We start from the raw sequence: 26,496 nt of genomic DNA on the forward strand, positions 1-26,496 counted from the left end.
TGCTTGCCCAGCTCTCTGGTCTATCCAGATCTCTCCGCAAGGTTTCTCTGTTCCTGAAGGAGTCCACAGCTCCTCCTAGTTTAATGTCATCAGCAAATTCACTTAAATGTACATTTAATTTCTGTGTCCAGATCTTTTATAAAAACATTGAAGAACACTGGCCCTAAAAGTGAGCCCTGAGGAGCCCACTGGCAACTGGCTGCCAGCCTGATGCAACTCCATTTAATACCCCTCTGAGCCAACTGCTCAGTCAATGTCTTATGGACTTCTCTCTGCTCTGTACATTTTATCCAGGAGAATACTCTGGGAAATAATACAGAAAACTTTGCTGTAATCCAAATGCACCACTGTCTTTTTTTGGTCAGCTAGATGGCTGACCTAGTGCTAAAAGGAGATTAAGTTGGTTAAGAAAAACTTTCCCCTCATGAACCCATGTTATCTGCGGCCAATGAGGGTGTTATCTTTCAGATATTTTACAATGATTCCCAGAATAATCTCCTCCATACTTTTATCAGGCACTGAAGTGAGACTGACAGGCCTGTAATTAACAGGGACTTCTTTCTTTCCCTTTTTGACTCGAACGATTTTTTCCAGCTTCCAGACAACTGGGACTTCTCCAGACTCCCAAGATCATTGACAAATAATGAAGAGAGGCCCTGTGATGACACTGGCTACACCTTTCAGTGCTCTGGGATGAGTCCCGTGAGAGTCCAGAGTTGGACCCTCATTGTGCATACAGCTGGAGCAGCAAATTTCAAAACAGTGCAGGGTCAGCTGGGAGTTTACCACTCCCTAATGCATTCCCAAAGTTCACACACCTCTTTCTGTGTGTGGTTTGTTTTATTTTTCCTAAAGAATGGGCCATCAAGGGACTCCTGCAAGACTTTAAGAGTCCAAGTAATTTGAGGTTTTTCATCTTCCATTTCAATCTACTTTTCTCCTTGGTCTCCTTTTCTCTTTCCCTCTCTGTACACTTTTACTATTTTGTCAGTTTGCAGCAACTAAAAAACCTGAGAATTGATGTTGAATTGCTGTAGGTTATGAAATATATTTCATTGATTTCAAATAAAATGTCAGACATAAAATGCAGCATTCATTTTTATAATTGTCACTTCTGAGAGTTGCAATTGAAGTTGGTAAGAAATACCAAAATTTGACCTTCCTGAAATAGAAGATGATAAAGAAAAATGCCAACATTTCAGTGAAAGAAGTATGCTGAAGTTAATATTTTGGAAGTGAAGGCATGGTTTTTTAAAGCAATGGAATTTTTAGAAATATATTTTTATGGGGACAAAGGTAGGAAGTGCAAGAATTTTGGAAAAGTATGAAGAGATTATTAAAACTGCAAGGCACAATACAGATTTTCACGCTTGTGAATTGAATATGCTCAGTCAAAAGTAAAATCACTGTGCTTGAAAAATCTCCTGTATTACTTGACAGTTGGTTAGGTGTTCCCTTGACAACTGCTCTGGTTAATCAAGGCTGTAAATGAAGCCACTGTTTCAGTGTTTTGCAGGACACTTTTATTTTATGTCTTTAATATCAATACTTTTTTTAGGAAAGGAATTTTTGTGAGGATTTTTTTCCTATGTTGAACTGTTAAGCTGGGCTAATGTTTTTCAGATTGTAGGGAGAAAAATAGCAAGTAGTTCTAAATGTAGTCCTCTAATTGTGTCATTATGAAATGGACAGTGGTGTAACTAATTTCTAATAATTTTTCAGAAGACCAGGAACCCTGGTCTGTTAGCAGTGTGAGGTCTATGGTCAGAAACAGTCTCACCATGATTATTTAGCTTGGATAAAAACAAAGGTTCTCTTTATAATACCTGCGTAATTTATACCTATTGATATGACACTTTAATTTTGCTCTCCTTAATCTGTTAGAAATATGGCTGCACCTTCAGCATTATATAAAAAATATAATTGCTATAAACTAAATTTTCCTAAGTATATTTACATAATCATGAATGCACCATTTTCACGTGATTACATTGCATAGTTATAATGCATGAAAGCAGTCGTAACTCTTCCAGAAGTTCCAGTCTCTGGACCTATTCTCATCCATATGGTCAAATATGTAATCAGTTTAAGATACTTTACTATGTTTCCCTTGATATAACTGGAAGCTGAAGCAATCATGCTATCAATTAGATCTTAAGTCAGACTTTCCAATTGTTAGAAGAGACATTAGTAGGGATTTTGCGTTCATGCTTTCTTGCTGTGCTCCTTTAGTGCCATCTGGTGACTAGCTTGAAAGAAGAAACAGTGTTTTTATTTCCAGCTGGAGAAGTAGTCTATGATTATTTAAGCTAAAACTTAGCTTAGCTTAGCTACTTGTGCAAGATCATACCAGGTAACATTTGATTTAGAGGTGCCCCAATCTTAGCTGTCTTAAGAAGAGTTCTTCAACTATTAGTTCCAGACCTAAAGTAATCCAATACCTAATATCCACAATTGTATCCTGGGTGTGTGAGGTACACACTGCACTTTGTTAGAAATCCAGTGTTTATGCACACAATTAATCAACATGCAACCAGTAATGACACAGTATTCTGTTATACTGTTTTGCACCGGTTGAGATTTGAGTCTTTTGTAAAAAAATAATAGTAAATCCATTGTAATTCTGGTTTTTAACTTTATATAAAATCAACAGCAACTATGAAAAAATCATGATTTTTTAAGCCAAGAGCAAATAAGAAGGCTGAACATCTCATTTCAAATTTATGGCAATAAATGCTTGAATTCATCAGGCCTATCTTAGCATCTCCAGGAACAGGTTGGGCTTCACATGGCTCCAGACCTGTTCAGATTACTGTGCCCATATGTCCTCCACATATACACATTTCCCATAACTACTCCTCGCACACCCAATTCTTTACTTCCCTGTGAATCCTTTTTATATCGTTATGAGTGTGATGTTCATGAATCACAATTCTGGTGCCTGACAGAATTATCCTGCAATAGGAATCGTATTGCATTCTCTCCTGTCACTGTCTCTGGAGAGAAAAATATGCTGGCTTTAAATGCAGCCGGAATATGCCACTGAGATGCGAGGCAGATGGACTGAAATGCCTTCAGCATCTAAACGAGTGAAAAAGCACCACTGAACTAAAAATACTTCAAAATTTAAAGATGTCAGTGATTAGCCACTTTCATCTCAGGTGTTCTTAATGTGAGGTCAGTATCTCATAATATGAGGTTAATTGGAAAAATAAAGAAAAAATGTCAAGAGAATAAATCATCAGTTTCATTTTCTCTTTTCTAATGCGGATAATGGATTTCAATCTTCTATGAAGTGTGTGGATACAACTGCATTTATTCAATTGCAAGATTAAGACAGATTTAAACATAGATTATAAGAAATCTATAACTAGGTTATAGAGAAACATGAACGGTACTTTAGTTCAGGTAATTTCTGTGACAGAATATTTCAAGTCCCTTCTTTGTTCCATTGTTTCAAAAAACTAATGTGATTATATTTTGCATGTGTCCATGTTATAGCACTTTCTGGGTTTAAAAGCTATAATAAAGACTGAGACAGCATTTATGGTTTAATTGCCATTTTCTCATATGTTTATAATTTTCTAAGAAATCTTCTTTTGGACTGTAATTTTCCATACTCTGTCTCTTTCTAAAAGCTATTCTAGGCATATTTAAGTAATCTAGCAAATTCAAACAGTCCTAATTTTGTGGTAATGTAAGCATGAAACATATCCATTTTGTTCACATTTCAAATGAGTTTTTCCATCCTATGACAAGACAGAGAGAAATTTCAAGTATTAATGCATTGCAAATCTTTACAGAGAAGGTAGCAAATGCTGAAGAAAAGAGCAGTAGCATGGTGTGCATTCCTAACATGCACTCCAGAATACAGGGCAGTAGGTGTCTGCTTGTATCCTGTGGTTTTATTCTCACAACTCAGTCACTAATCTATTGGCTGACATCAAACAATTCTGTTCCACTCTTTGAGATTTCATTGCTGCATATTAAAAAAAAAAAGTAAAACACATCTATATCCTTTGTGAAGTTAAGATCTTAAGATAAAAATCGCTGTATAATAAGCTGCTGTTTATGGATGCTGAGGGATTTTATTTGGATTTTCTTTTTTTCTCACATATTTATTTAAAGGTAGAATGGATTACCAGACATGCCTGAGTAGGGATGACTGTGTTATTATCTAAATGAAATTATGATACTTGGCCTTGTCTAAATAAAGACCAAAAATAAAGAACTTATCAAAAGTAAAGAACTTGTCAGTATCAAGCAGCCTTTAAGGCTTATTTTAGTTGCACCTGTGTTTAATCTTCCACATTTTTCCTCTGGTAAAGGATCAAAACAATAGAAATTATGTGTGCAAAGCAGTGAGAATGTGTGTACACCAGGCATTTGCAATGGAAGTTTACAATGCTAAATGGATGGCTAATTGCTTGAAGATGGTCACACTGACACAGACCTCACTGTTATTTTATTTTTCATTAGATGAGCATTCTTTTTAATTAACTTTGCCACTTCACTTAGACTTTTGTTCTTTGTGGGCTGGACCATTGTAATATGTGATATAAGAAGTTATTTAGAAAAAGAAATATTCAGACTTCAGAAATCTTTCTGAAAATCAGGGACAAGGCAGGGGGAGAGGGCAGGCTTTGCTATGTTAGGTCTCTACTACAGTATCCACTCAGAGTACAAAGTATCAAGGCTATGAGGTTTTTTTCCCCCCCGCAAGACAGAATCTTAAATGAGCTGATTTTCTATTATCTGAGAAACTTAACTTTAGACACTCTGATTTACTGAGATAATTTCCAGCAGCTGAAATATGAGTAGGAATAATAAATCAAATTCAAAGAATATTTTACATTTCAAAAATTGGTTGGAAAACACAATAGTGGAAGTATTTTCTCCAAAACTGTCCTTATTTCAAGTACCTAAAAAGAACATCACTGGCTATCTGTCAATATACACATTGTTTAATAAGGAGAAACTTTTGTTTACTGAATTCATAATTTATAATGAAATTGTGCAAATCAGATGGTCTTCAAAACAGCAGGCACTGCTTCTGGCTCCCTGTATTCAAAATCAAAATATTATGCTAACTTTAGACTTTTCAAGAAGGAATGCAGTTCAAAATACCTTGACAACATGGCTCCTTTTAACCTAAAATTAGAAATAAAAATAAACATTTTTCAAAATCATTTGAATAGTCTAGGGGTCTAGATCATATTTTAGAAGGTGATAATAGAAAATGCTATTCAAATATCTCAGACTTTTAAAGAAGGATTCAAAAATAAATGTTACATACTTACAAGGTAGAACTAATTTAGCACATTTCAACCCCATGCATTGGAGTACAGTGAAAAGTCAATGAATTAGTATTGACTGATTTAGCTGTGAACCAGCAGTAACCATTAGAAAGGTGGGATTTATTAATATGTGAGCATCAGCTGCTGATGTGGATGTGCTGCCTTAAGATGAGTTAGTAAACACTGGTTTTGTGCTGCTCACACAGAAATCACTGCACTGCAGTGAATTTATAAATATCATTAGGGGCACAATACTATATCCATTTATGTCAATACAATGTTCCCAGCAACTTCAGAGGTGAAAACTGAGACTCTAAATTTCATAATGAGTCTCCAGACAGGAGGATGAAATAGTAAGACTTTAGACACAGGAGCAGAGACACAAAGCTCAAGGCATAACCTGGAATAATCATGCCATGGCAGCTGCATACAACCAACCAGACAGTGATATATAAAAAGGTACCATTTGAGACTATGGTACATCTTGATGTGTTTTCTCCAGGAGTAAATTTGTCCTTGCCAATGCTGAAGTAATTTCTATGATTAGAAATGTGTGCTTCTAGTGTACAGATTGTAGTGGGCTTTAAAATATTTTAACCCTTTCATATGTGTACGGCCTAACATAAAAATTCATCTATCCGAACAAAAAAAAAATTTATGAGATTCCTGTTATTGTCCTTTACCATTTATCCAGCTAAAAGAAATGGAAAATTTGACAATCCATATAAATACATTAATTTTTTTTCAGAAACATTTTTAAAGTTGGTTGTGTAACATTTGTGAAATATTATATAAAATATGCAACATTGTTTTTGTTAGAAGCCATACCCCAGAAACCCAATTAGGTTGACTTTGCTGAGCAGAGTTTCCTATGCAGAGTACATGTAGTCAGTAAACCTTAACATGCTTCCCAATCACATTCTCTTTTACAGCACATGAAAATTGAATTTGAAAGCATTTCTACAGAAACAGAAGAGATCTGTTTTTAAGAATCTGTCAACAACTATTGCCCTATTCTGCATTTTCTGCAATAATGTTTATGTAAATTTCCTTTCTAAATATAAAACCAGTGTTTTTGAAAATCATTCTTTTTTAAATTGAATTTTTTTTGCTGATAATATTGATAGCATTTTATCAGATCTCATCACAGAAAGAAACTGAAGAATTCAGTTATTAAACATTCACTAGTATTTACTTTAAGGTTAGTTTACTTTAACTTTACATTCTTCTTTATCTCTGAGGCTCAATACCAGAGTTTGCTCTAACAGACTTTACAAGTAGTGATAACTACATCACAGTGTAATTTTTCTGCTCAGAGGTATGCAGCCTTTCATATCTTATTCCATTTCTGTTCCCCCTGTAGGTCAGGAAAAGGAAATTTCAGCCCAGGCTGTTCAGCATCATTCAACATTGATGCCACTTGTCCAACAGTCCTCTGTGCTAGAGAGACTGTATGTCAACCACAGTTAGCACTTCAAATTTATCAATACCCACTTAAATATTTAAAGATTTTTTTTCTTTTTTTTTCTCAGTATATATTTCAAACACTAGTCAAGAAAGCAAACAGAAGCGGGACATTAGTAGATGAAACTTACATCTTTTTGTTCCTGGGTAGTTCAATAGCCATGAAACTGGAATTAGTAGTGCCCAGAGATTTTCATCCTTTATGGAAGTATGACCATCTCTTTCACCTTACCTTTGCCGTGTGGGGTTTGAGTACTCCGTGACCAAGAGTATAAACAGCAATGGGATCTTCTGTTTCCCTACAGCTACATGTTGCCTGTGGGCAGTCCTGAAGGTTACTGCATGATTGAAGTGGCTGCAGACAGAAACCCTCCTGTACAGCACAGGCTTTCCTTCTCGCATCGAGTATCTCAGGTGAGTCTGCAAAACATCAAAAAATAGCTGTTTGCTTTGAACATTTCATCAGCATATGCACTACAGTTGTTTTCAAAGGAGAATAACTCTAACACTCTAACTTCTTCTAAAGGAGGAAATGTAATTCTTCTTCAGATATCATTATATGTACTTAGTTTCTTTCTAACAGGTATTTTCACATCCAGCAACCACAACATATCCATTAATTTCTTACTTTATTTGGCTGAAGATTCTATTCCTACTGCACAAAGTCCATAAAAAGGACATGGATGCTATGATAGTTATAAAAATGTATGTTAGCAGTGTCATTTACCTAAGGCCAAGGGGTTATTAGAAATAATTCAGATATTATTAAGCAGTAGTTCTAGTTACTTTTTAATTGCAAGCCACATTGTCTAGGAGGACAGTTATGAATCATCAGTGATTTAATCTGGTATCAGTATTTTTACTAGGACTTTGCTTCTGAATAATATTGGAAAAACAACTGTATGCATTTTGAAACTGATACCAGAAGACTCATTCTGAATGGACAAGAGGTCACCTTTCCCAAATCTTGAATTTTTCAGTTATTCTTTGTCCTCATTTTATTGTCTTTGTTATGCATTCTCTCATTGCAAGATTATTTCTGCATGAAACATTTAAAATATTTTTAGTCAAGAACCTGAACTGTGATTGACAGCTTGTTTTATAAGTTTGTTCACTAGAAGACTGGCCAGTTATCTGTAGAGATGCTAATCTTGATGTGCATCTCCTAGTATGCACTGCTGGTTTGTAACAGAATTTCTTCCCTTGCATGGTATGTAGTAAGAATATCAAATCCTCATGACTAACTATTACACTTTACAGATCTGCTCCTAATCTCCCAGAACCTCTATTTACACAGTACACAATCAAAGTGAGAAAAAAAGACATTTCTTATCTTTAAGAGGACTAATGAATATCTTCCCATTATTGCCCAAGATAATCCTTTTTTACCACTCAGTCTCAAAGTGAAGAAGGATATTTTCAAATTAGTATTTGAAAGGTTAAACATGAGTGTTGTATAAGTTATTGATATAACGCTATATTAAGCCTTTTATGTTATTAACAAGACTCACTGGAATTCTTTCTTTGTGCCTCCATAAAATATATTCTGGTTAAGTCAGTTAAATTGAGAACAGGACCTTTATAGAAAGAATGTGTATTATGGTGTAGTAACATGAGCTTGTACATCAAATACATTATGATAAAATCCAGTGATGCTAGAAACTAAGCAAAACCTACTGAAGTTTCTCTGTGATACATGGGGTATGCCCCCAAGGTTAGTGCTTCTGTAAAATAAGCTAAATAATAAAGGAGATTGTGTTGCAAGGGGAGTGTTAAAAACACTGTTCTTAATCACAGAAACTTTATAATGCAGTCCAAAGCTTTTCTTAATTCCTGAAAGAGATTCACAAGCAGAGAGAAAATGTCTGCAAACATTACTTACAAATCTTCTCTATCACTGTGGTGTTCCATAGCTTTGTTTGAAGGTAGATAAAGTCAAGTGATCTGAAATGAATTCAGCAAGTGCAGAGCCAATGTCTTTGAATTCCTTTGATATGAAAAATCTGATTTAATTTTATCCATGCTCTAAAAGAAGTAGGTGTTTTTCTTTTTCCTTCAAAATGAAAGACGCTAAGTAGAAGAATATCTGGCAGTATTCACATTCATTGTATCACCAAATTTCACTTGAAATTGTCAGCAACATAGCTCCAAGACTGACAAAAGCAATAGTGGAAACAACAAAGCAAAAACCGTATGGGTGTGTGAATTCCAAATAAATCAATGGGATGTTTTCCTCCTGTTTCTGCTTCTTTACAGGCATCTGAATATGATAGTGAAGGGCCTCTTCACTGTAAATTACACCTTCACATGTTTTACATATGCTGTGATATATTTCTGATTCCATTGGTTTATTCCTGCTTGACTTGAATGGGCTAGGTGTCACCCTCTTTCTGGAATAATGGTATTGTACAAATAGGTGCATCACTGTGTGATAAAACTATTGGGGTTTTTTTCAATTCCTAAGAATTGGCAGGCACTTAGCAAATAAACTTAGGAATGATGAAGTCCCATGTCAGAATTCCAGAAAGTCAGGAATTAGCTTAAGGAGTGGAATTCAGAGTGTTAAATGAGTCACAGATCCTTTATATATGATGATTAAGGGCTTGAATCCTAGGTCAGGCAATAGAGGAATTACCATAGTGAACACTAATATGATTTGGTTAGACCCTGTGTGAGAAAGTTGTGGTTGTTTCTTTGCACCTTTATAAGGATGCTCTAGGCTTTTGAAAATTTGAAAATTTCCTTTTGCTTTTCCCCTTGGGCTTCAGTATAGCAGTCTGTTTTCTGCCATTCATAGAAAAACTAAAGTCTTTTTTCTGTATTCCCCTTATCTTGGGGTCCCATAGGTCCCAGGTCCTAAAGGAAATATCTTCAAGTCTACAGCTTTTCCTGTGTTCCTGCAGTGAACTTCAGCCATGAATGTACAACTCATAGGATGAGGGCAGCTATGTTAAAAACTTATCATGTTCACTGTGGTTAAGACTGGGAATTACAATTTGTGTTTTATCTCTTATGTATTTGAAAATATGAAAACACATTAAACCATCCTCTTTGTAAGGATTATTAAAAAAAATTAGAGAATAACATTTTTTGAAACAATCGTTTCAGAAAGTATCAGAGGTTTTTGCCATCTTCAAGAAATTATTATTTCCTTTATCAGTATCTATTATTCTTTCATTGTTTACAAAAACACCAGAAATCACATTTTTTTCTGATGAACCTCATTTTGTTTCTGCAGGTCACCTTTGGATCAATTTTCCTTGGAAACGTTCCTGCTCGTGAGGAGGTTCATCAATGTGCTGGGCAGATATATGGCTATAAAGGATGCATTAGGGATTTTCAAGTTAACCACAAAGAGTTGTTCATCATAGACGAGGCTCTTGATGGAAGGAATGTTGAGAATTGCAATGTTCCAATATGTGATTATCATCCATGTCACAATGGTGGAACCTGCACTAGGTAAGACGTATTTCTTTACCCATTTTATCATTCATTCGTGATGAAAAATTACTATAATTTTCTCTGTAATGAAATAATCACCAATATTTTGTCCTGATAATTTCAAATAGAAAATGCGACATCTTCATTCCAGACAAAGAGATGTTATACTTTATTTTCTTGCATGAAAAGTGATATAAAATATAATGGCACCGTCCACACTGGCTATATATTTTGTTGAAGCCAGAATTCCTTTACAACCAACCAGCTCAATACTGGTACAAGACTATATGTGAACCTTTGTACAGACAGTTTGGAGAGAAGGCACATAAGATTTCATTCTTCTGCCTACATAGAACAACTCCATATCTTACTTAGTCATGTACCCTCACACATCTTCATGGTGTGTTCCTGGGTGCAAATGTTCATCATCATGCTATGAAAACACTAGCAAGTGACTTTCTGGTTCACCTTCAGTATATGTGAAAAGGCATTGTCAAAGAGCCTTTGAAAGTTAAGGTGCACCATGCTGAAAGAGGAGTCTGAAAGAGACATGAGTTAAAAGAACAAAGGATGATGGTTCAGTTGAATGATGGTTCAGTCGGAGCACAGTAACTTTTTAAGCCATAGAACTTGATCATTATCTTAGGAACTCAGCATTTGGAAACACATTTCTGTTTAGAAATTATAGAATTTGTGAAGTAGATGCCAAATTTTAAAAAACTTGTAGTTCACTTCAAGACAAATGCTGAAAAGAACAGTCTAAGGTTCTTTTGATATTCTGGACCATTCTGAGTTTCTTAAATTAAGAAGATCTTGAAAAAAATTTGAGGGACTTCTCTGCCTCTCTTGATTGATGCAAACACACAAACACCAAACAGGTCTTTAATCTCTAGGTCCTGTGTGACTAGAGCACAAATGAAAGCAAAGCTGTTTTATGAAAACACAATTTTCCTACCAGTCTGGTGAAAATGAGTGTGTACTTTGGAGTAATGAACCTGTTTTTTCTCTCTTGGTCTTTGCTGTATCTCTCATTCTACTGCTTGGCCTGTCAGCTGCCATTATGGAATACTGTTTCATTTGAATTTGTGTCCTGAATAATTCATGACGATTGGATTTGTTTCCTGCCTTTCTGCTTTCCAACTGCTGGCCTGGGCCCTTTTCAGAAATGCTTTTGTTTTGAAATAGGTCACTTCTTTTCTGTCCAGAGGCGTCATGGAAGTCTGAGCATGTGCAAACCAGGGATAAGTGGCTTTGCAGTAGCACGGTTTTCATGATTTTCTACAACAGCCAACTTATTTTCAGGGATCACCTCCTCCAAACCCAAGAATGATTCATCTTAATAAGCAGGAAATCAACTGTCAGCAAGCCAGAATAGATTAATAAGATACTTCTGACAAAACTCAAACATTAAAAGGAGGTATACAAGAGATAGAAGCATGGCCAGGTGGTCTGGGCAGAATACAGACAAAAAATCCAACTACATAGATATGGAACAAGCCAAAGCCCATCTGGAGATTAATCTGGCAGGGACGTGCAGGGCAAAACCAAAAGCTTGTACAAGAATACCAGCAGCAAAAGGAAGACCTAGGAAAATGTAGGCTTGATGGTGAATGGGGAAAAACTGGTGACAAAGGATTCAGGAAAGATTGAATTGCCTTCTTTGCCTTTTCTGTATTGATAACTGGGCTCCAGGAATCCTATTCATCTCCTGTAGGAGAAAGTCTGAAGAAAGGCAGATGAGCATCAGATTAGGGAACTTTTAAATCAACTGGACATATATCCAGGGGACCTGATGGGATTCACACATGAGTGATGAGGGGACTATTTAATGTCATAGCAAGATTTTTGCCAAGTGTTTTAATTGTACTGCTTAGTGGCAAGAAGAAAATAAATGTATTTTTCATTGCATTTTATTCTTCAGGTGTTTGGCAGCTGATTAGTGGGTTTGTACTGAAAGATCATGAAGCAAAGAACATAGCAAATATCTCTGGCATGTTTTTTAAGGAAGACTGGAGTTTATCAATGCATATTGCTGGTGCAGTTTTTAAGAAATGTTTTTTACAGTTGTTCTTAAAAGAAATTTACTTGCCTTGTCTCATCATCAGAATACAAAAATACTTCAGCCTATTAATTACAATGATTATGCAAAAGAAATTTATTTGAAAGGAAAAAAAAAATCTTTGTAATTTCAGTAGAAGGCAGGGATTAGAATGTACCTAGTTTGCAGACACAAAACTTCAGGATGCAGCTGACCCTGTGTTCTGGCCATTGGTTACATCAGGTGCTCCCCTAGGGCTTGTCAGGACAGGGATTGGGAGCAGGTGGGGCATCAGGACAGACCCAGCCTTTGGGCATTGGGGATATCCCTGGTTATAGTGACATGCTGAGGCAGGACTGGGACACCAGTCCACTGGTGGTGGTCCAGGATCAAGCTCAGATAGGGGAACAAGGACCATACACAGCCCTAAATTGTCTAGGTAGGGCAATGGTGACAGAACAACAGAGCTTCAGCATATGTAGTGGTGACTTAGGAAGGGAGACAATGTAACCCAAAATGTGCCCCAGTTCCTCTTTCTTATTCCCTGCTTGATACGCTGAGCATGATGCCCATGGTTTGGGATCTCACTGGGGTCAGCTGGGGTCAGCTGTCCTGACTGTGTCACCTTCCAACTCCTTGTGCTGCCCCAGCCTCTGCCCTGGTGTGATGGGTGAGGAGCAGAAAGGTCCTGACTGTTATCCAGCCAGTGTTCAGTGAAGATGTAAAACACAACCCCATGCCAGCCAGCTATTGTGTACAATATTAACTTTATCCCAGCCAAAGCCTGCACAATAGAACAAAAAACATTAGTTTCAAAAGTATTTAAACATATGTTGTGTCCGATGAATGCTTCAGTAGAAACCTAAACTTTTAATTTATACAGTCATTATGTATTAGATTAAAAACCAAAACCGTCTTCTGTGTAAATACTCTACTCCTTTAAAAAGCACTTTTTCAAATTCCCTAGCTCTTTTACTGCACTTATACTAATGTAGAATTCCAGAGACTTGTTAATTTCAAAGGGGAAAAAAATGACAACTATTCAGTAAATTTAAGAGTTTGATGCCACATAGTTCTGCAGATTTCAAAGCTCAAATCACACAAATTTCCAACACAAATTGGATGTGTTTGAAATAGGCATGGAAAGATTAACCTAGGAAGCTCTTAATATTCTGTGTGGCCTGCTGATCTTATAAGCCAGATGTTGCAAACCAAGCTTAGTGTTAATTAAGAAGACACATCTGTGTGTGGGAAATAAACTCACAAAATTACCTCACCAATGATTTGACAATTATGTCAGCCACTACACTAGTAGCAGTTGATTAATGCATTTGTTTTAAATTGTATAAAGACTCAAAAAATGTAAACAGACACAAACTTAGCTTTTATAGTGTAGAGTACAATCTCAAAGTTAATTGCTCCCACAAACAATCATGTTTGCAGTGTCTCACACTATTCTCACAGTGCTTATTCTTGCTGTTGTTATTCCCCATGTATCGATGCAGCAGATGGGTCCATTAATGTTAATCAATTAACCAAGACTGAAAAATCAAACTCAATTAGCAATAAATTTCAATAGAGAGACACTTATCTTCAGATTTCGACTGCCATGTCTGCTGTAATCAACAAAAATATATGAGGAACTTAAATTTTCAATTTCCCTCTCCTGGCAATGTAAGAGATACCTTCCTAGACATGTAGGTCTCATTCAAATAGTACCTTTTTAGCCATAAATAGAAAAACACTATTTTTAAGACATACTTCAGAAATTGTCTGTTTTCTGCATTCTGGTAAATCATGCAATTCCCCTTAAGCCACTAAGAACAGATCACTAAATGTGCATTTCTATCCAAACTCTTTTCTAAAGTTCATCTGATAACACTTTGAATGTCTTTTAGAAAAAAAAAGCTCATGAGTTCAAGGTTAGGTTAGCTTGTAAGTCCAAGATATTTTATGAATTGTGTTGAACTTGGTTAAATGATAGACTATCTTCTGATGTAGATGCTGAGGAGACCAGATGAAGTGAATTAATAAATTTTGCGGTGTCCTTTTAGTACATATCCTGAATATTAATTAAACAGTAGAATGAGAAATTACAAATGTGTATTTATAAGGGAAAAAAGAAAGAGCTTAAACTGTAGGCCTTGGAAACACTAAAATGTTATTTTCAACCTTTTTTACATCTCATTTCAAAGGTTAGTCCTGGTGATCCATTCCCAGTCATGTTCCAACAATGCATTTATGCTTGCTTGTGCCCATAAGCCAAAACTACATGTTATGGCAGGTTTCAGCTGAAGGTATTAATCTAAATATAAGCTTGTATAAGTTTATTAATTCTTTTCTCACATGTCTAACACAGAGCTGCAGTCTGCTTCCAGCTTGCAAAATCTGCTTTTGTGTGTTTCTTGACCTAAAGATAAAATAGTTACCCTAGAATAAGTGTCCATTTTCAAACTAAGGAACACTGAAGTATTTCTCCAAAATTAGCAAGAGCATTGCAGGCTACATTTTTAGAATTGCTCATGGATTTTCTCTGAAGAAAATGAAGAAAATTTTCAGATGGGAGTGTTTTGTTCTCACAACTTTTCAGAATTTGCAACAAATGCCCTTACACAGTCCTGATTCTTATAAAGATGACCTCTTTCCTTTCAAAGGGAAAGGAATTTTCCTCTCAATATCAAAGGTGCTCACATTTTACTCCAGAAACTGATGTTGCTGTGATGATGATGATGATTGATGATTATGATGATTTATGCTTACACACACCATTATTTAGGAAGAGTACTTTGGGGACTTGATTTTTTGGGGTCCTGTTCTTTTAATGAGATTAAATATTATAGTGGGAGTATGGTACTTATGAAAGAGATTCACAATTGGGAATCTATTGCTTTTCCATTGCTTGCTTCAAATTTGATTTTGGAGAAGAAAAAAATTAATTTAAATTTATTTCCAAGCTGTTTTCTTTTTCTGGAAGAGAGATTGTTCGTCCTTTTAGATTCCTCATGATCTGTGGAAAACTTAGTGCCATTCTTATTAAGAAAAAAAAATCATACTTGAGGAGGACGAAAGATGGTTCCATAGTGGCCAAAAATCCTGTTGGATGTGTGTTTGTTGCATCATATTCCCATACGAAATAAGCAAATAAGCAAAAGAGAAAATTTAATTTCAAATTTTCCTAGCACTAAGTATTAACAGATAGAGAATTCATTTACCTAGAATAACCTTTCTGGTAGAAGGAATTCATTTGGTTTAAGTTCCATGCAAAAACTGCACAATTTTATTCTGAATAAAATCTGCATTTCTCCTACATTCTTTTTACTTAAATCAGAACAGAAAACTAAAATTTAATGCCTTCTAGCCCTTGAAGATTAGACAATAAATTGTTCTAATCTACAGTTTTGTTAGGATATCTGTTTCAAGACTTTTTCAACAAGGTGTGATTAACTCTTGGCATCAGAAACAGATTCCCATTTTATCAGATTTAATTTATTGGGCATTGTATTGCTCAGATTATAGTAGTATGAAAGAGAGATTTGACAAAGAAATTAAAGTCATGTTCCATTCCACTGACAGCATTAAGTGATGATGTTTTAGATTTTAAACAAAACATCTGTATGACATCAAGAAATTTTATGATGATAATATATAGGGACATACCAAAAAATAAAATCATTAATTTTATTGGATATACTAGCCTTGAGCATTTGTTCTTTTTAAATAAGCATTTTTAAAATATGGAGCTTCTTTACTAATGATTAAAATGAGGTACTCTCTTCAGAATTTGTGTACTTCAGAACAGAATTTTATCTTAGAAATATTGTTGCAATAACAAATTCTGGCAATTGAAAAATAATCAAAATAAGCAAGTTAGAAAATTGATATTCAGACCATAAAGCATTCTGCTTTTAATTTAGGCAGTATTGTGGTGATTCTATTAAAAATGTTTGTGGGAAAATCAATTTTTTATGCTCTCAGATCCACAGATTTAGTATTCGATTTGTGTGAAAAGTGGCACACTAAAAACAGTGCATGTAAGAACATCAAGCATCTAAAATAAATAGGGCTTCAAATTCCTGACTCTTTAGATAATGTGCAAGCTGTGCACAGAATTTTTTACACACCATGGTATATATCATTCCTATTGAATTTTACTTAAATCAGAGAAGCTACCATTGCTAAAATTTTAGTGTGAGTATCGAAATACCGGTAAATACCATTATTATCCCAGTCATCTCAGAATGTTTTTGACTGAATGCCTAGAAATTCTATGTAGCATTATTTCTGTGAATTGCAACACAACCTAATCAGAATTTCTGATAGCTTTAATTCCAGAAGGGGTATCTACTTTAAGCTTTAAAATACAATATAGCAGCAAAAGTAATTGAACAGTTTTTCCAAGGCAAGTGAGATGTTTAAGCATAAATAGAGATACTCAACACTATTCATACAAATTTCTCCAATTGGAGGAGTAGTGTGCAGGTTTTTAGCAAGAATTTCATTTCACTACAAATCCTGACAAATAGCAGAGCTCAGACTGGTTGCTACAAGATATATCCTGTTGTAGATGTATGAAAAACTAGTAGAGTGTCATATTCATTGTACCAATGGTTTTCCAAAATTCCACATAGATAATCCTTTCAGTATATGTTTTTCTGAGGACCCAGGCTCAGAGAGTGGTGGTGATTGGGGTTACACCCATTTGTCAGCCGGTCACTGGTGAGATTCCCCAAGACTCAGTGTTGGGCCCAGTTTAATATCTGTATTGATGATCTGGATGAGGGGCTCATGAGTACCCTCAGTAGATTCAGACAGCTTCAAGCTGGATGGGAGTGTTGATCTGCTGAAGTCAGGAAGTCTGTGTTGAGGCACCTGGACAGGCTGGATCTGTGGGCTGAGGCAAACTGTGTGAGGTTCAATAACACCAAGAGTCAGGTCCTGCACTTGGGTCACAACACCCCCATGCAGAGCTCCAGACTTGGAGCAGAGTGGCTGGAAAGCTGCCCAGCAGAAAAGCCCTGGGCATGTTGTTCAACAGCAGCTGAACATGAGCCAGCGTGTGCCCAGGTGGCCAGGAAGGCAGTGGCATCCTGGCCTTTATCAGCAGCAGTGTGGCCAGCAGGAGCAGGGCAGGGATTGTCCCCCTGTACTGGGCACTGCTGAGGCCACACCTCAAATCCTGTGTTGAGTTTTGAGCCCTCATTATAAGAAAGACTCTGAGGTGCTGAAGTGTGTGCAGAGGAGGGCAGTGGAGGTGGAGTTGTCCAGCCTGGAGAAAATTAGTCTCAGTGGGGACCTTATCATTCTGTATCTACAACAACCTGAAAGTAGGTCATGACAAGGTGAGTGTTTCCCTCTTCTCCCAAGTAATAAATGACAGAACTAGAGAAAATGGCCTCAGGCTGCAGCAGGGGAGATTTAGATTGGATATTTAGAGGAAAAAAAATTAACCAAAAAGTTTATATATTGTAACATGCTGTCCAGGGAAGTGGCCAAACCACCAGATAATCTGCAATATCTGTAATACATGCCAGAACATTTTTTCCTTTGCCACTGACCTAACATACAAACCTACTTACTAGTTACAGATTTCTATACTTCAAGTACTGAAAATTTCATAATGGAGAACCACTAGTGTGATTGATGGAGGTTTACTGGGTTTGAACTTCATTGTTCTGAAACCTTGTTTGGGAGCTTATCATTGAAAGAAAACAGTGGAGCTTATCAGAGGTCACATAACAGAACAGGTTTCAATTATGCTTTAGAGAAACTTTCTTTGCCTTTGGCATTTTGTTAGATTCGAGGCACATGTTTAGTATTCAAAAAGAATTTGTGAAGTCTGGATATGAAGTATCATCTTGATATAGAAGGTTATCATGACACTAGATTTGGTTTTGTACTTTATTTCTTTCTCAGAAAGAACTTATTTAAGTTTACCTTTTAGAAATATAAAAAATGGGATTTTTCTTTTTACAGGAAACTGGTTTTTTTTATTTAATAAAACTGGACAACTTTGTGATCATCTGAAAAGATAAATACAAATAGTGGTACCACGATAGTCATGAGAATTTCGTGCTCCAGTTGTATACATATGATGAATTTAGATTAGGTGTCCTTTAAGTACCAAGCCTAGCTAAAATACAGCCTTTAGGAAGCAGAAAGGCAGAAATAGAGGAGACATTCTGCCAAAAGATCCATAAGTGTCCAGCTGACTATTCAAAGGCAAAGGTAACCTCACTAGTACCTCACTTTTTTCTCATTGCCCAATGGAATGGGCCAATACCCAAGGTGCTTATACTGTTTTCCTCACAACTGGCTCCAGTTATATAGGATTATATATTAGTCTTGCATGTTGTGGAGACGGGACCTTTCTCTTTTTTTTCTTTTTTTTTTTTTTTTTTTTTTTTTTTTTTTTTTTTTTTTTTTTTTATTAGGGAGGACTTACTGAAGTTCTGTATTACTCTGAAATGATGGGGAATATAGAAGATCAATATATTGTTTTATTCTCAAACATCAAGAGATTTAAGAATTACCTGTTGTATGTCCTGCTAGAAAATTAGTACATCCCTCTTCAGGAAAGACTGTCTTGGGAAAAAAAAAAAAAAGTATAAAACAACTGCTATTGAAGACTGGTTTTCTGAAATTTATATCTGAATATGAAATATGAAAGTAAAAGGACCCTGGAACCACAAAAATCCTTTTGTTCTTTACCAGGAGAACCCTCAGGCTACTTCACAGTGGAAGAGATCAGAATAAGGCCTGGGTCATTAGTTTCCTCCATAACTAGTGGTGACATCTAGAATTGTTGTAGACTAATTGTGGAACAATACGAATCACTACACCACTCTACCTTGAAAGCTGATGTCATTATCGTGATGATAATATGAGATATATATTTCATATATATGATGTCATATGTTTTTGGACATCCTACTCATGTCTGTACCTAGAACACTTCAATATGTTAATTTGTATAGTACTTTAATGGATACTTTACCTTTCTGTGTACACAAAAGAACACATATATGCTAGCAGGTTTTCACACTCATAAATAGGTTGAATGGGTTGCAATAGAAATCAGATCAAGTTCTAAAAAATTCCAGTGGGAGTGAGAACCTCAGGAATCCCCCAAGGCGAAAATCCCAGATGGAAAACCAGTTAGTCAGAAGTTTTGTTGTAAATTGAAGCTGCCAGTCATAAGGGCTCCACCGTCAAGCTGGCCCAGTCCAATGGAGTGTGATGGTGAGTCATTGCTCTGGAGAGACAGAAAACTCCTTTAGTACTGATCTGGTAGTGGGTCTGCACTGGTCAGATGGTGCCCTGTGACCATCTGGTCATCTGGCCAGGGTCAGCCAGCTGCTGGGAATTGAGAAGGAGCTCAGCAGCAAGGCTCACTTTGCTGGGAGGAACATTCCAGGACCCTCACGTGAACAAAGTGCAGATGAGCCACCCCTGTTCTGGTCCAGCAGTAGTCATCGACTTAAATCACAATTGTCACTGATCACTTAGATCACTCTTACTTATATTAAAGTTACATTAAAGTTTCTACATTCCCCAGCAAATTTTCTCAAGATAGCAGAGGGATGTGTAATCCTTTGGTTTCAGAAGCTCTGCTCATGACATCACTTTTCTGCTTCCAAACAACCTTTGAAGCTACTAATAGGATGTGAAGTTTCATTATTAACCATCATGTTATGAGCTTTGCTGTAATCATGGGGCATTTGTGAAGTGTAAGATAAATATCTGTGTGAAAACACAGAGACAAACACATGTTGCTACAAATGCACTCGGATAAATTATATGCTGACTATAGCTGTGCTGTATGCACTGTTCTTTTCTCCAAAATTATCCTGTCTTCATTATACTTTTGGGTTTTACAGTATATTTTTGGTGAGGCTGCTAAGAGCAATTTTTTTATTTTGTGTCTCACCCCAATTGCAAAGACGAGGACACTGAGAACATAGGTAAAATCCCAAAAAGACACATGAACTGGAGTACATTTGGAGTGAATTCTATTAATGAAATGTAAATGAACGACATTCTTTCAGGATGTGTGAGTGATGTCCTGTAAATAAAATAACATTTTTCTATATTTCTCACTGACAGTCTTAGAAATTAGAATCATAGAATCATTAAGGTTGGGAAAGACCTCCAAAATCATCTAGTCCAGCCTTTGACCAATCTCCACCTTGTTAACCAGGTCATAGACCTAAGTGCCATCTCCAGTTATTTCCTGAACACCGCCAGGGGTGGTGACTCTACCATTTCCCTGGGCTGTCCGTTCCAGTGCTTAACCACCCATTCAGTGAAGAAATTCTTCCTGATGCCCAACTTGAACCTCTTCTAACATAGCTTCAGGCCATTCCTCTCATCCTGTCACTTGCTACCCATGGGATGAGTCCCTCCTGACTACAGTCTCCTTTAGGGAGCTGTAGGGAGCGATAAGGTCTCCTGAGACTCCATTTCTCTTGGATGAGACACTTCAGCTACCACAGCTGCTCTTCCTTTGATTTAATCTCTAGACCAACTCTTCACCAGCTCAGTTGTCCTTCTCTGGACACACTCCAGCACCTCAATGTCCTTCTTGTTTTGGGGGAGGGCCCAGACCTGGACACAGCACTCGAGCTGTGGCCTCACCAGTGCCAAGTACAGGGGGACAATCACTGCCCTGGTCCTGCTGGCCACACTATTGCTGATCCAGACCAGGATGCCACTGGCCTTTTTGGCCACCTGGGCACACTGCTGGCTCCTATTCACATCTTTAACTTAATTATTTTACTTCTGGATTATTCACATCATGGGACCGGGAAAAGACAAAGGAAAATACATGGAAATATGTTAGAGAATGGTATATCATCAAGAACAGAGATGTTCAATTTAAACAAATTCTTCACAGTGAGGGGATCTGAGTTACAAATGTTTAGCATTTTGAGCACAGGTCTTAAAACATGAAGACTAGTATCTGTAGCCTAGATAATATCCCATATTATTCTTCTTTGTGGTAGAGCATAATATATTAATATAGCATGATTGTATTTCAGTTGTCAGATTTTTCCAGTAATTCATCCATTTTTCCATTCTGTAAACCATTTCCAGAAATAGGGCATTATATTTCTAGGTTGGAAACTAAGCATGGTAGTTCATTAACCCAGATTTAAACACTTTCCTGGATACCTTCGGGGATTAATTATGGACATCATACCTTACCAAAATATTCAGAGATTGATTTAAATCCCAAAATTCATGCTAAGCTCATTTTCATCATGTTATCATTTTATGTAAGCCAGATTTTTTTTCTTTGCATTCATTAGTATTCAGGATATTGTAACATGGATCAGAGTCACTACCTGGAAAAAAATACTAATGTAGTGGAGAGAATAAACTGTTTAGAAAAACCTGGGGTAAATTGAACTGAAAATCATTTGCAGTTAAGAACCATTAACAAGTAAATTGTGTATTGTAAAGGTGATTACCTTTTTTAAACTATTTTTAGCTTTTCCTCAAGTAGATCTCATGGAGAAATTAAAGTGAAAATTTGCCAAATGTTTGGAATCTTCCGCTCCTTCAGGCACACAGTCCATAAGGTGGTTTTACTCCAAGTTTTATGATACATTTAGAGCTGATAACTTCATTAATTCTTTTTCCCCCAGGTCATGCCTAATGCAACACTATTCTCCTATTACAAAAAAAATTTAAAAAACTGAAACAAAGCAAAAAAAAAAGCACACCAAAAAACACACAAAAGAAACAAACAAAAAACCTCCCTGGTGATTAATACCAAACCTGTAAATTAGACAACGGGTCTAAATGCCACCACTCCCCAGCTTGGAAAATACACAGAAAAAGAGTTACAAACCATTTCCTTTTCCTGATGCTTTCTCTGGGTTTCTAATTCAGTCCATACAATTCTTATACTCTCATCTTCCCCAGGGTGAAATTTGCCTACTTAGGATTCACTTAAACCATGGAAGCACAGCTGAAGTGGGACACAGGATGCAGTAAACAGCTCACTGCTTTGTCACTGTTTCAGGGATGATAGAGCAAGAATGCAGTACATAAACATGCATTTGGTTTCACTTGGTAAATTACAAGTATCCTCTCATGTTTAAAATATTTCTGCACTCCTTGAGTATCCTTACTAATTCCCTGCTTTAAAGAACAATGAGTTAGACAAACTGCTTCACAGATATCTATTTAATTGTTTGGCATTAAAATTCTTTGAGTGGACAAACATTTTTAACATTGAAATATAACTTTAGTATGTATGCTTAAACTGCAATGAAAAAGACAAAGCAATCAGGAGTATATTTTATTAGCTTTACAAGTGTTGAAACTCAGCATCCAGATTTATAAGGTGGTAGTTATGCCAGCTCAAAATTCTAGGCTGAATTCTAATGTTGGTTTTCAGCACCAGCAAATGCTCTTTGGGTCCTGCTGTGTTTCACTTAACAGCAAGGACAAGTGAATTCCATCTGTAGGAGAGCATGTTTTACGTAGCAGCTACTGCAGGGCAAGAGTCAATACTGAGATGGAGCAGGATTCAATATCTGGACACTATTTATGGACATTTGCTTGTTTGTGTTCAATCAGGTTTTTAAAGGTAGGGTGATGATTTAAGAGCAGATGTGGAGATATAACACTTAGTTTTAAAATGGGAAGATATTTGTTCTGTACTGTGATGGTAAAATGCTGTGATTTAATATGAACAAGATGGCATTTGTGGTTAGGAACTAATCTTGCTAGGTGCAGAATATGTAAAAGATGGTATTTGAAATGAACATATCTTGGTTTTTTCTCTGCTTACTAAGATATTTAAACCTCAGTTTGGATCAATTTTTCATGAGTAAATATTTGAGTAGCAGCAAAACCAGTAGGATATTATTATATCTTTATAATATGTATATAGGAGAAAATATATTTATAAGGTGTATTCATAGGTAAATTGATATACATGCATATATATTGATTTGATTTACCAGTATGTTTTTGCCCATATTTTTTGTGTGGATTTTTTTAGTATGAATTGGGCAGTTCCTATTTCCTGGATGCTTAAGTTGACAAGCATTTTCTGTAAGCTAGCTTTGATAATATGTGTTTTTAGTGTCTTGGGGCAATATACATGTATTTCTCATATCCTTGGCACTGATTGCATATGTATTCTATCAGGTTACACTGCAAAGTCACGTACATATGCAATTAGTTTTCCTTAGACCAGAGCACTGCAACCTGAACCACAAACCCAAAAAAACCAGAGCATCCCAAGACCACTCACCGCAGAATGCTCCAACTTACAAAACTGAAATTGAATACAAAATGAGAAACTTTTTTTTTTTTGTGTCAAATCTCATCTTTATGCTCTGGAGACATTTGATTATACAATTATAAGCTGTCCAAGACCCTGTGTATGCAAAATAATGCTTTTCTCAGAAAAACAACAAAAAAGACCAAACAAAAAAAAAACCAAACACGAACAAACAAGTCAACAAACAAAATCTTAACTAAATGGGTGCTTCAGGAAATTGCTTTTCTATGCCAGGAACATCCTGCAATCCTTGGCTGTGAAAAATCCTTATTATCCATATTTTGTTCTGCCTCCTCTCGAGTAAAACACTGCTCTGTGTCTCTGGGCTGGTTTTAGGCTTCCACCCGGCTGTGAGAGAGAAGAGCTGTGGGCTGCTGCCACCTACAGCTGGAGCGCCACTGGCTCCCCACCGGAGAAACAGAGCTGGCACTAAAGCCCCTCTGGACAAAAAGCAATAGATCACAGACGTGAGCTGAAGGAGGACTCTGCAGAGCTGGTAATAATTGGGTTTTTCCAGCTCTTTACGACACTTAAATAAAACTAGGGGTACAGGGAAAGTAAATCCCCAAGTAGCATATTCAAGCAATTTGCTTCTCATAAAAGCATCTTCCTACTGGCAGTGGCTTGCAGAAATAAATTTCATAGAGAGGGGAAAAAAACTTCAGCTTCTGACAAACCTTGTGTCAGTTAACATTTGGAACTCTCTGAGATTTACCAGAAAGAAAAAAAAAAAAAGAAGATTGCACTCTTTTGGGATATATTTAGTCACTGTGATTTGGTGTTGCAGATATTTTAAGATGCTTAGAATGTTGTCCCCTACAACTTCCGTCCCTTGTCCCCTTGCATTTATATATCTCCAGTTGTTAAAAAAGATACAAAAAAAAAAAAAAAAAAAAAAAAGAACACTCTAGATTAAGACCTCAGGAGAGCAGGAATAATAATGCCCAGCAGTGGTGTGCCATTTTCTGCAGCTGCTCCAACACCTTTTGTTCTGAGCTTCATTGCAGTATTTTTTTCAATAAGGAAAATACAGGATTGCTTCCATCTAAAGATTGTTTTGTTCTGCTTAACCTAGTAAATATTGGTATGACAAATTCTGTGTGCATGGGAGGGATGGGAAATTGTTGTTTGTTTCCATTCAAGTATACCCTTTTTTTCACTACTACTGTGGTATCTGAGGGGTTATTCCCTGTGCTCCCCTGATTTCATTTCACTCTCTATGCAACAATGAAGAAGAGTGCTCTATGTGGACTGATAAGGCTACTTCACTCCCATAAAAGATTTCTTAAATGCAAATAGTTCCAGTGAGATTTAGGAAATTATGTACTTTAGAAGAAATGCTGTGTTCATGGAAGTATCCTTTCATAGTGAAGTATGTAAGCACATAGGCAAAAGCCTGCATGGCACTGCTAATATTTTCATTTGTAGTGCAGAAAGAAAGACTTTTTTATCTTGCGTTTATAATATTGAAATTAAGCTTGACACCTGGTTTTCATTTTTGACAGCAGAATGGACATAAGAATAAATTGCAGGGACACATTATGTTATTAAAAAAATAAAATCAACATATTCCAGCCATGCTTCATCCTCCAGCCTGCCTTTTGTTTGAGCTAACTTATGTCTGCAATCAACATTTCTTGAGAAAACCTACCTTTCTTCTAACAGGAATTATGCACTGATATCTGATACTGATATCTGAGTCACGGAGGCTGATATTCTTTCAGGCAGCATCTACAATTATCTTTCTTGACAGCAGATGTTAAGAGCATACTCGTCTCCTTCTAAATACTCTATTAGTTAATTATTAGTAATTGTACAGTTCAGTGTTTACATGTAAAGGAGTTCAATCTTCTGATGCAGGATTGGGATGTAATACTGCCAGTGGAAGAAGTAGAAAAACAGAATTTGTTTCTGGTTTTATATCTGAGATTACACCATTTGAGAGTACAGAAATTTCCTTGCCATGTGTGGAGCTACTCTGATTTATACTACTGAAATGAAAATCTAATCAAGCCCCACAGCTGGATGCATTGAACAATTTTTGTTCACCCAGAATAACTTTGGATTGTATTGATCTGCGTTATAGAACTGAACAGAAAACAACAGGAGGGAAATCTGAAAAACAGTGTCTCAATTAGAACCTAGTAAAAGTTCTTATGGTGGTTGTTGCATTGCCATACTTGGCTTGATCATTCTCAGAAATTAATGAAGAACCTGCAGTCAGAATCATGCATAAAAATGTCTTGAACTTTTAAAGTGTTTTTTTATGGATAGAAGGTAAAGAGTTGGGGTAGAGGGGGATATCACCAAAACCACTGAAGTCCTGTTGATTAAAAATTTGTCCAAATTTAATTATTACTTTCAGAGAAGTATAGCCAGCTAGAAGGTGAGACACAGGGTCATAAAACAAGAGAAGGAAAACAGAGCAATAAAATATGATTTGACTGCTAGGTTAATTCTCTGTAGGACAGAAATTGCTGTGGTGTCACTAGCTTGCTGCTACCTGTATGTTGTCATACCAGTGGATGTCAACATAAAGTGAAGCCAGGAAAAAGAGAAATCCACTTGCCTCCCACTTCTGGAACAAAGAAAAGGGTAAAACCTGTTCTACCACTAGTGATGGCAGTCACAGTAAAATGTATGTGTTGCTGAGAATTCATCCTTTGTGAAAAAAAAGTCTTTTCATCATGAGATGACAGTGCAACCCTTACTATAGAGTGGTTAAGAGATCCATGCAGGCCTGATGAATAACAGCAGAGATAGGCTGTAAGCTATAAAGAAATATAAAACCACTTCTGTCACATTTGTCTTTCAATATTTGAGGCATTAACATGTATTTAATTTAGCTGAAGTACAATGCTTTGATGTGATACTTAGAGCCCACCGTTAGCTGAATACATACTAGATCATGATTAAGCAATCCAACATTTTTGTGCTCCAGCTTAAAATGGCTTCTG

The 26,496-nt window shown here is 36.4% G+C and overlaps 1 protein-coding gene across 1 annotated transcript in view; it reads left to right on the plus strand.

Moving 5' to 3' along the window:
* EYS (eyes shut homolog) overlaps positions 1-26,496 on the plus strand; it is a 706,806-nt gene that overhangs the window by 591,676 nt on the left and 88,634 nt on the right. Inside the window, exons 38-39 of the mRNA XM_015621104.2 lie at positions 7,067-7,175; positions 10,000-10,220. Coding sequence (XP_015476590.1) covers positions 7,067-7,175; positions 10,000-10,220 — 330 coding nt within the window. The remainder of the gene's footprint in view (positions 1-7,066; positions 7,176-9,999; positions 10,221-26,496) is intronic.

Source organism: Parus major, chromosome 3 (genome assembly GCF_001522545.3).
Source record: "Parus major isolate Abel chromosome 3, Parus_major1.1, whole genome shotgun sequence".
NCBI classification, from domain to species: domain Eukaryota; kingdom Metazoa; phylum Chordata; class Aves; order Passeriformes; family Paridae; genus Parus; species Parus major.